The 11,719-nt window shown below is 27.6% G+C and overlaps 1 protein-coding gene across 1 annotated transcript in view; it reads right to left on the reverse strand.

Annotated features, from left to right (window-relative positions):
• The window catches only part of LOC107450427 (caspase-3), a 44,002-nt gene that overhangs the window by 11,949 nt on the left and 20,334 nt on the right, over positions 1–11,719 (reverse strand). Inside the window, exons 3-5 of the mRNA XM_071187550.1 lie at positions 9,590–9,807; positions 6,967–7,101; positions 1,804–1,962 (exon numbers count right to left, since the gene is read on the reverse strand). Of these exons, the coding sequence (XP_071043651.1) occupies positions 1,804–1,962; positions 6,967–7,101; positions 9,590–9,807 (512 nt within the window). The remainder of the gene's footprint in view (positions 1–1,803; positions 1,963–6,966; positions 7,102–9,589; positions 9,808–11,719) is intronic.

Genomic DNA, 11,719 nt, shown 5'->3' on the forward strand with positions numbered 1-11,719 from the left:
TATATTCACATTTGCTATAGTCTTTAAACAAGGGAAATTTTTATTGATTTTGAGGTATTGAATTTGAATATGTTATTTATTTTACTGCAACTAATTTATTTCTGAAAAACATTTTATATTGTATAAGAGAAAAAAACAATGACATATAACCTGTTCAAGTGGAACAATAGGAAAACACATTTACTTTTAAATTCGAAAAATATTTGGTTCATCAAGCAGAATTTTTTTTGATCATTTTTTCTCTTTTATGCTCGCTTCCTGTCAATTTTCAATACGGAATATTGGAAATGCACAGTAAGGGTAGCTAATTAACCTTTATGGCTGGTGAAACTGCTGTTTAAATATTTTTGCCTTGTTACTATTTTAGTTTTGATATTTTTTATGTTTTTTTATTTTGACCTCTCCTGTATTTGGTGTGGTGGTTTGTTGGTTATGGTTGCTGGGAGAGGTTTTGATTGTCTCTCCTAAAGGTTTTCTTCAACACAAAGTCTATGGCAAAAACTCTGTGCCTCTCAAAAGTGGACCTAAATAGAGGAGGTCACTACACAAAAATGGTCTTTCCTATAGGTTTCACTGTATTTCATAAAACTACTGAATTACTTTAAATTTATCTTGTCTACATATATGTATTTTATTAATTTTGTTTACAAAACTTAAAGTAGTCTACACAATCTGGAACAAAATTCACTGGAACAAAAATTAAAACACAGTTTAGAGGATAATTAGGCGAAAAAAAAATTATTTTAAACAGAATCATATATAGACTCTTAAAAATTCCACAAGAAACTTGCTGCGTATTTTAATTAAAAAAGAAAAAAAACTATTAAATTTTATCAATTACTGGATATTTTTTAAGGAATTATGACTAAGAACAAAGATTTTTACAAACTTAAAATTTTCCGATTGTGTCTGTATTTTTTAATGCTCTATAATGAATTAAATTTGTGTAATGTCATGATAAAAATATTTTTTATATCCAAGAAACGATAATAGAGTAATAATAATACACAAAGATGGTATAATTCATATTTTCTTTGAACCCTGTTCAGGAAAATGCAGGCTTTTTATTGCACAGTTATTGTTTGATAATGTTCTTTTGTTCTTTGAGAGCTTCAGGTTGTTATAAATTATCCTTCAATAGTTTTTTAACATATTTTTGTTACAGGGTTCAATGTGCCCCATGTGGTGGACCAAGGTACCCTAGACTTAAGGTACATTAGTCCACGGTCAAATTTTTTAAAAAAATACATAAAATAATTTTAACAAAATATTTATTAAAAAATTATAAATGGTGAAAAGTATCTTATTCGTCATGTAAAGAAAAATTAACATATATGGATAACTTTTAATGAGATAAAAAAAAAAACTGAAAAGTAAACCAACTATCCCCAATTAACCATAGGGTTTAAAAGTCATATCAGCTTTTAAAGACAAATGTTCATTGTTATAAATTTGCGAATAAGTTAATCAAAGCTAATTAATTTTTCCTAAACAAAGCCAAAATGTAACATTTTTAACAATCAAAAATATTTATCCAAGGAAAAGCAACCATTTCAGATTTTTTTCCCCAGTAAAATCACTTTACAAAACCTAATTTATAAAAACATGCTGAAAAAAAAAAGATATTACAAAATAATAAATAATTAAAAATCTTCAAACAAAGGTTTGAAGATTTTTAAGTATATCCTGTAGGTACAATCTATTGATTAAAAAGGGCTTTTTATGGTCCATTTAAGCTACCTGACTCAATATACAAAATTATATACACATGACAATGAGCAAATTTTACAAATTCAAACTAACCTTCATTTCCATGAGACATGTAGCACACAACCAATATATCGTAAATAGAAAAATCTCTCTCTGATAATTCTTGGAAGGTGCGTAAAATTTCTTCTTCTTTTAAATCATTATACGTTTCGGTAGCTAATCCAAATGACTTCCAAATATCCTTTAAAGCATCTAAACAAACAATATGTAACACACAGTACTATTATTAAAATTAAATCTTAAAATATCTGAAAACTATAAAAAATGAGAAGTGGTAAAACTCCAATAAATATATTTCTCTTTGATATTACCAATGTAATAAACCTTAACTAATAAAGAATTGAATTTTCCTGCGAAAGTATTGTTTAATGTATACCAATAGAAAATATAAAGAAGTGAACAATGAAAAATATAAAAGTTACAAGCGAAGCTGACATCGTCAGGAGGTATCAGCCCCAGAGGTCATAAGTGCAAAACCTTTTCAATCGAGAGAGCACTACAAATGTTTAAGTTGCTCTCTTTGTACCCCACCTGGAAAAGTCCAGGTAGGGAGAAAAAAGAATACAAAAGTATAATACTTAAACTAATACAAAAGAAAACAATGTTCAAAAACTTACTTAAAAGTAATAAATTCCAAAACCATAGAACACAACACACTACAAATCCTCAAATAAACTAAAATGAACGAAAAAACAACGCCTCCTAATTTAATGTGCAGAAGGAAGAAAAAGGAAAGAAAAGGAGCAAGAAAGCAGTTGCCATCATTAGTAGAAATGCTTAACTAGGGTAACTCAACTAAGACTTGATCTTGCCCTATTAATAGAAAACAAAACTAATAAATGTTAATCATTTCTTTAATTTTAAATTCAATATTGCAAAAATTAAAAGAAAAGCGATTACTTATCAGATTTTTAAAAAAAAAATTACTTGTAGCTTCTTGAAAGCATTCAACATTATTGCAAATTTTAATAATTCTAGACATTTGAGAAAAAAATTAAATTTTTGAATATTTTACTGCACAAATTGGTATCAAAATTACAGAGATAAATAACCTTTAACTTAAAAGCCTTCCTTTTATCATAAACACTAATTTTAATTTGATTTTTAGCAACATCAATTTTAAATCATAATTATCACAATTAAGTAAAACTAAATCATCAATATATCTAAAAGCTTTAAAATTATTGAACTCAAGATACTTAGCTTGAAACAAATGTAAAAAAATGTTAGCAAAAGCGCCAGAAAAAGAATTACAGTGTGTAATCCTTATTTTTCATTTATAAATATCTATCCAATAAAATTTAACAATAATTTCATTAATTAAATATTTATCATAAATGCCACTACAAATATCAAGTATTTGAGCATGAGGTATTCTGGTATTAAGAATTTCACAGCTAAATGTATTAAAACCTCATTTTATTCAACAAAATTCGAAACATCAACATTACTATTAAAAAAAATATTTTTCTCACTTTCAATTTTAAGAATATTAAATTTTTTTTGCTAATACAAGAATTATAATAATTAGTACCACAAGCAATAAACCTGAGTTTTACTGGATTCTTATGAAATTTAACAACAGGAAATAAATAAGGAAAGGTAATTCTATTCAATTTAAATTTAAATTTTTTACTGAAAGCAGTAATACTTTCAATAACTTTTTGGTCATCTCTTAATTTAAGATAAGTATTATTAGCATTATATTCCCTAATAATTAATTTTTAAAAAACAAAATTCTTACACATAATACAAAAGTTATTAAAATCTTTATCAACAACTGTAATAATAAACTTATTCCTAAGTATTTCAATTTTCTCAAGCAAATCATAATCAAATGAAACCACTAGGACAAAAACAAAATTTGAAATTATTTAAATAATATTTAACTTTTTAAAGAATCCTTGTCTTATATTCTGTAAAACCTTCAATGGGCTAATGATATTTTTTAGTTTCCTTAACTGTAAAACAATCAAGATCTCTTTTAACCGATAAAATAAAATCATAATTTTTCATTTTAAACCTTGTTCTAAATTTAGATCCTCTGCTCAAAATACTAATCAAATCTTGATCTCCAACAATCTCTAAATTCCCGGTAATAACATGACTATAATTGATATCAATATACTGAGAAAATTCTTCTTTATTACAATAACAATCAGACAATAAAATATAATTTAAATTGCAACTTAAAAAATTATAATTACCAACTTTTTTTTAAGAGTAGTAGAATATTTATAAGCCGCTACAACTTTAAGTTGTTTTAAAGGAAAAATATCAGAAAAACATTGAGTAACCTGTGAAATCCTAGTATTATCAAATTTTTTATCATGGAAGTTAATAATACAAAAAACCTTCCTAACATTGAAATCCTTTTTAAAAAGCACTTTAGTTTTATGATAGTGACTTAACCAAATCTATTAAAATTAATTTAATAAGTTCAGTATAAAATTTTATTTTATTCCCAAATTTAAAAAAGACATTTTTTAGAACTTTATTTTAAAATCCAAAAATATACTTCCTAATAATAAAAATATTACTCAGGTTAACACAAAGATTCGAAACATCAAACAAATTTTTGAAAATTCATCAAAATCAATAAATTTACTAGCAACTCCACCACTACCTCTTTTATATCTATACTTTGAATTAAAAGATTTAGGAAAATTAAAAACTTTAAATTTGTCATAAATACAAAATTCATCAATAATAGTACCTTCTCCATTTAATATACTATTTAAACAATAGGGAAAAAGAGTTTTAAGACTGCTAATATAAATATTTTCTAAATCATGCTTATCACCTAAATTTTCCATAAAATCCAAAATAAAAAGAGTAACTTTATCAAAATCATGAAATTAAAAATTTAAAATTTCATAATCTGTAGTACCATTATTATTAAAATTTTTAATAGCAGATCTGTGAGAACTAATTCTCTTATGAAATTCTAAACTAGTTTGTCCAATATAACATAAATGGCAACAATTACATTGAACTAAATAAATTATATTAAAACATTTACAAAAAAATACATAGGAATGGTGATCAATTTGTAAATTGTCAGCTAAAGGACAAGTTTTAAAATTTTTATTTTTCAATTTTTAATTGCTAAATTTTATTGGATAGATATTTGCAAATTTAATCTTTTTGAAAATGTTCTTTTTAATGGCCTTGATTTTTATAAACAAAAAATACGGATTCCACAAGGTAATTCTTTTTCTGGTGCTTTTGCTAACATTTTTTTGAAACTAAGAGTTCAATGAGTTAAAAGCTTTTAGACATATTGATGATTTAATTTTATTTAATTGTGATAGTTATGATTTTATTTTTAATATTTATCCTTAAGATTTGGTTTTGAAGAGGATTAATGAAAATTGCTTAAATGTTGAAAATTTTAGATTTTAAAATTGATATTAGTAATAATCAAATGAAAATTGGTGTTTATGTTAAAAGGAAAGCTTTTAAGTTAAAGGTTATTTTTTTCTTTAATTTTGATACCAATTTGTGCAGTAAAATATTCAAAAATTTAGTTTTTTCTCAATTGTCAAGATTTAATAAAATTTGCAATGTTGAATGCTTTCAAGGGGCTACAATTTTTTAAAATATCTGGAAAGTGGTTTTCCTTTTAATTTCTACAATATTGAATTTAAAATTAAAGAAATGATAAAAAATTATTAGTTCTGTTTTCTTTTAATGTGGCAAGATCAAATTTCTACCCAGTTCAGCATTTCTACTAATGATGGCAAGAAAAAAAATTCCGATTTCTGTCTTCGAGTCAGTCTTGTTTCCGCCGTACTTCCGTCCGCGGACATTTTCGAAAGACGGAAATCCGTCCTGGGGAAGGAAGACTTGCACCCATGATACACAGTGAGCAACTGAGACATTTGTCATGCTGTCTCAATAGAAAAGGTTTTGCATTTATGACTTCTGGGGCTAGTACCTCCTGACGACGTCAGCTTGGGCTGTCATTTTTATTGTTTACTTCCTTATATTTTCCACTGGTTTCAATTTTCTTATGGAATTTCTGCTGCATAGCGCAATTTTCTCCGGTAGTGTAGTTTTTAATTGCTTTTTTAATAATTTTGATTTCTCTTATTAATACTTTTATGTAAATTACTTCTGTTGAAACATTTCATGAACAAAAATTTTCCTATGAAATATATGTACCTTCGATTATATATAAAATTATTCCAATGCATTCGTCTATGTTGACAACATTTCCTTTCTTATTTTTTTCAGTTTAGTAGTAAGCAAATGTAGTGCAATACTTTCACCTTAAACTATTAATACATATTTTATTACATAACCTGCAAACTGCCAACCTAATTCTGAGTTTATAACTATCTATGAGCAACTCTGTATCCTTGTAATTCTGAACTCAACCCAGAAGTCAATAGAACTCTTGGATCAGGCATTGGGATAAACTAGCCTTTGTGGAGAACTTTTTTGGTGGAACTAACCTGCATCTGCATTACATGGAGAGAAAAACTTTTCTCACTTAGCCCAATAACAAGAAGATTCTAAAACCCCATGATCTGTCTACCACTATGGTTGGTGCAAACCAGGAGCAGAATTTGTATCAAACAGCCATAGCTGCAATTCAAACCTGGGTCACCTGAAGTAATGCTCTATCCCCTGAGAACCACAGCTTAAATTAATACACAATGCACTTAAAATATATTTTAAAATTTATGCAATGCTTTTATGCACTATGATTATTATTTATTCCCTGCTGCTACAATCCATGGCATCCTTAACAATTAAACTTTGTAGTAGTCTGCCTCATGTCGTAGCTTTCTAATTGCTTATTTTTAAGATCTTGAAGTCTTCCTCAACTCTGCTATGCATCTCTAATGCAGTTTTTAATTGTTAGCATCATACCTTTCAAGCTTAAACATTTTCAATTTGTTTCATAAACAAGATATAAATTAGCAAACGTTCCATAACGCACGTTAATGCTGGCTAGTTGTTGCCAAAGATAAAAAATTTTTTACTAACTTTGTAAGCAATTTTGATTGCAAATAATAACAAACAAAAAAATTTGCACTTGAAAACTTATAAAAAAATAACTTGCCAACTTCAAATATAAAACTTTAGTTCTTGAAAAAGGCATGTGTTAGACATTTTATCCCAAATAGATGGCATTCTATGACAGATCATTCAAGAAAATAAAAAAAGGTGAAAAAAATAACATACCCACATCTAATAAACTATCTTTCCTTCTCTCCAGTTTTAAACCACTATTCTCATCCCAGTTAAAATTTTCGTGATTTATTATAACAGCAAGTCCACAAGGTGATGTTATTGTTGGTTGCTTTATAAGATATTCATCTGAAAATATAAGGCATTTCTATTATCTTTTAAAAGTAGAATAAAAATTTTAAGCATGGACAAGTAAAAATCTTCATGAGATTAAGTATTTTCAGTAGTAAATACAACACTAGGTTGATATAAATAGCTCATATTTGTTCACGTTGTGTCCAGGTGCCAAAAAATAGATTGGTCAAAGTTTAAAACTAAATGATTAATAAATAAACTAAGTATCACAGCACACAGCAAATTCTTTTTAGAAAATGAAGTGCTTCCTTGATCAACAAAGATCTTTGGAAACTCAAAATTGACCTTCTAAAAAGATTCTACTTCAACACACAAAATTAAAGGCACTCAAGAATGGTGCACTGAAATGTAAATTTTTTTTTGTTGCTCTCATACAGATAAATTGCCACCCTATACACCAGATTTGAATCTCATAATTTTTTTTGTTTGGTTAACATAGAGACAAGGATTTGTGTTAAACCTGATAAGACTTAGGCATCCAGAAAAATTCTAGTGCAAAGAATGGGACAAATTATCATGTGAGTTGTGGCCCGAAGCACTAAGTTATAAAACATATTTACAGGGTCTACATTAAAACCAATGGTGGCCAATTTGAAAATGTATAAATATGTCAAAGGTAGGAATTGTTTTCGTGTTTATTTCAAAGTTTGATTGGGATATCTTAATAAGCATTAAAATTTTGCTTTATGCGTCTTATTTATTTCTTGTATCCAGTAGAAGTAATTTTTTTTAATGTTGAAAGACAAAATATTTCATTGAGTAAATAATAGTAAAAAAAAAGTTTTATCTTGAATATAGGGTATGAGCACGAGTAACAAAAAGACTCCTAAATGAATAATTTCATAATACTTATCTCTATGGTGCATTTTAGACTTAAAAAATGGCACAATATCCTTGAGAAAAGGGCAACTTTCAGCTAAAAAAGTACATTGTTCATAAAAGACTTTTACATCAAAGCTCAAAGTCCTTTTTTCCCTTTAAAAAATTCTTAATTTTAAACAAATTAAATTTGCATACTCAAGAGAGAGGTTTCAAAATAAGAAAAACTCAGGAAAAGGAATAGCAGCATAACCATTTTGGAGCAGAAAACTTGGGTATCAAAGCAAGTGAAGCAAATAGTTTTTATATTTTGAGCAACACAATGCTTGTAAAATTACATTTTCGACCAGACACTAGCATATAAATTTACATTTTATAGCATATTGTCAGAGCTTGGACAAAATGCTTAACTAACTAAAAAATATGAATAGGAAATGCAACAAAGAATAACCTTTATTGATAGATATAATCAGCGTGCTAAGAATTTGAAAAATGTTGCTAGCAAGCAAGAATTTCTGGTAACTGGTAAAATTATAAGCACCTTCTATATTTCTAGTTTTTTCTTCTTTTAAATTTGAAAGTTTGTTGAAGACATTCAAGAATAAAAATCAAAAACTTAGAATTCATATTGCAAATAAATGAAATACTAATGAGATTTTGAGATTATGCCTCATATTCTATAAGGTCCATTATAGCATTTTTTTAAAATCCTAATTTATAAATTTAGACGCAACTCCATTATGGGTGCAAGTTGGAAAAAAGGCCAAGACTGAAATACCGAACATACACAATACCCCTTCGACATATGCAAAATATCTAAGAAAGCTTTACCATAATACATCAAGTTTAAATACTGTACAAAATATATTTATTCATTTCTCTTTTGATAAAATAACAACAGGACATAAGAAAGTAGACCAATAGCATAGACCTAAAAAACATTTTTAAGGACAGAAAAAAAAATTCTGATTTCCATCATCGAGTAAGTCTTGTTTCCGTCTTACTTCCGACCCAAACATTTTTGAAAGACGGAAATCCGTCCTGGGGACGGAAGACTTGCACCCATGAACTCTATCAAAACTTCTGAATCAGCAGGAACCAACGAACTTCTAAAGAAAATTCCAAAATAATGAACCTCTCACAAAAACTATGCAGTCGTTAAGAATAAAGCATATTTTCTTATTTTTTTAGTAAATTATTTTTTAAATTTCATTTTTTATACTTTTTTAAATTTCAGCAGATTTAAATAATTTTAATCAGCATTAAAATGATCATCTTTTGGCAGGCCGGATTTCGTGCCAATTTCATCATAAATCAACAAATAGGTGTTTACTAATAATAGAATTCAAATCAATCAAGAACAAAGATGATTTTAAAAAATCATATATAGAAAAAGGTACAAATATTTTTAAAAAAACTTACAAATTCTTCCATGATTTAAATATATTTGAGACTTAAATTTCAAATATTTTAAGTTATTTAAATACATTTTAATACATTTACAGTTAAGATGGGGTATACGCTAAATCTTATCACCACTTTTCACCAACATACCACAAATTTAAGTATAAATACAAAACATAAATACAAAAAACATGAATACAAAACAAAAAAATTAATAAATAAAAAAATCAAAGCATAAATACAAAAAAATTAAAATTACCAGGCAATGCCCACGTTTTTGACTTCTGGTTCTCATTATTCAAATCTGTCAATAAAGCAGCCATTCCACTCTTTGAAATTTCTTTAGCATTATATTTTTCAACCAAAAACTCTTCTAGACGTTCTTCATCAGAAATTGACATTTCTGGGAAAAATTTCTTAAAGTATTTAAAGTCATTTTCCCCATCAAAAGAATCACAGACTTCATATAAGCTTTTCCTGTTATAAAATATTGATAAACAATTCAAGACAATATCAACAATTTTGTTAAAATATCATTAATTTCCTTCCAGTGAAATATGTTCTAGGTTTTAAATTAAGTTTTTACAAGTTTTACACAAAAGCTACCAGCATTATGTAAGAACAATATGATTGCAAAACACATTTTAGAACGATCTAAATATTCTTTGATTAAAATTAAATTTAGCAAAACACAGGTAAAAAACAATCTGTAAAAATTCAACACTTAATTGAAAAAGATTAATTTTAAAAAAATACAAAAAGCTCAACAATCCTGAATGCATGGAAATTGACAAAATCCAGAAAACGAGGCTTCTAGATACTTGAGTGAGGCAAATTAAATTTTCTATATTATTTTCAGGAAAAAGGCTGCATCTTAATAAGGAAAACCAATTTTAATAAGAATTTGATATCTATAAAAAAGGATATATTTGAGCAAAAAAATTAAACATAGAAAAAAATTCCAAAACTAGAAAAAAAGTAAGTTAACACAAAACAAAAAAATCAGTTTTAATTTTTAACTCTCACCTAATTATAATCTATAATAATTAAAGTCAAGTGGGGAGAGGACCCTAGGGTTAACTGTAAGCTACACTATTTTTGAAAATTTTTTCAGCATTAACATTTAATAAAATACCTTGTTTTTATACAAGTAAGGTATATGCTTTATTGCACTTTATTAAGTCTTATGTGCATTAATTAAATAGGATAATTATGACCATATTTCATATTATTAACTTAAAATTAATGAATTTCCAATGTTCAATAGAGGAAAAATGCCTAGGATACACACAAAAACGAACCTTTTTCTGAAGCCAGAATTGTTTATCGCTGTGATTAGCAAGAACTTTTGAATCTCATTGGATCATACATTAGGAAAAATTTTGTTTCTAATATTTTTAAAGAGGGCATACTTGTGAACTGTTATCTAGTCTTTTTGAAGAGACATTCTTGTTTTTCCCCGAAAAAAGCTGAACCCCTTCAGTCATTGCACTGATCTAACACAATACCAGAAATTGTTTATGTTTTTGATTAAAAAATTATAAACAGTATATATGGAGAAAAAATTGTCAATGTCAGAAAAAGCCTGCTTTTAATTTATTACAGATGAGGCAGGATTCAATCTCTGCACCTCCAGAGGGGAGAAGGGATAAGCACTGGTTTGAGTTTTTCATGCTTCATTGGCCGGAGAGAAAAAAAAATCACAATATTTTTTTGAAAAAAAGAAAAACAGGATCTTATATATATACCAGACTATTTTTAAAAAGAGCAAACACCACCGAACTAAAAAAATTATAATTTGCTCTACTTATAAGTAAAATAGTATCATTTTATTAATGGAGCACTTAACAGCATATAATTGTTTGAAATCAATATTTATAAAAATTTTATAGAGCAATTGCATTTGTGGGGAATAGTAGTTATCGACCATGTCAACCGTCATCTATGAAAAGGTACCCCTTGATTGAATCAAGTTAGCATGCTTTATATACTAGTGAATGATGTTAAACTTTTGTAGTGGTAGTTACGCCACAGTACTCCCCCACCAGAATTTTATCAGGGATATAATTCGATGAACAGATCTCACTAGTTGATGTACTTGTGAAAGACCGGCAGAGAGTCACCGATTTTTTGAGTGCTGAATGTGAGAGGTGTATTAACATCACAGTCGAAGTCGCTCCTGTGTTGCCATTAGCAGTCGAGAGTATGCAGGCGTTGAGAGTGTAGGCGATGTGTGAATGTTCGAGACGAGACTGAGAAGCAACAGCGCAGGAGGTGAATGATGCATTCACAAATAGCAAGTCAACCGTACAATGTGGACTATCCATCGAAGTAGGCGTAACCGTTGAGAGATTGCGAAGTGGGCGTTACTTGCGTGAGCAAATCACGT

This window comes from Parasteatoda tepidariorum, chromosome X1 (assembly GCF_043381705.1).
Source record: "Parasteatoda tepidariorum isolate YZ-2023 chromosome X1, CAS_Ptep_4.0, whole genome shotgun sequence".
Taxonomy (NCBI): domain Eukaryota; kingdom Metazoa; phylum Arthropoda; class Arachnida; order Araneae; family Theridiidae; genus Parasteatoda; species Parasteatoda tepidariorum.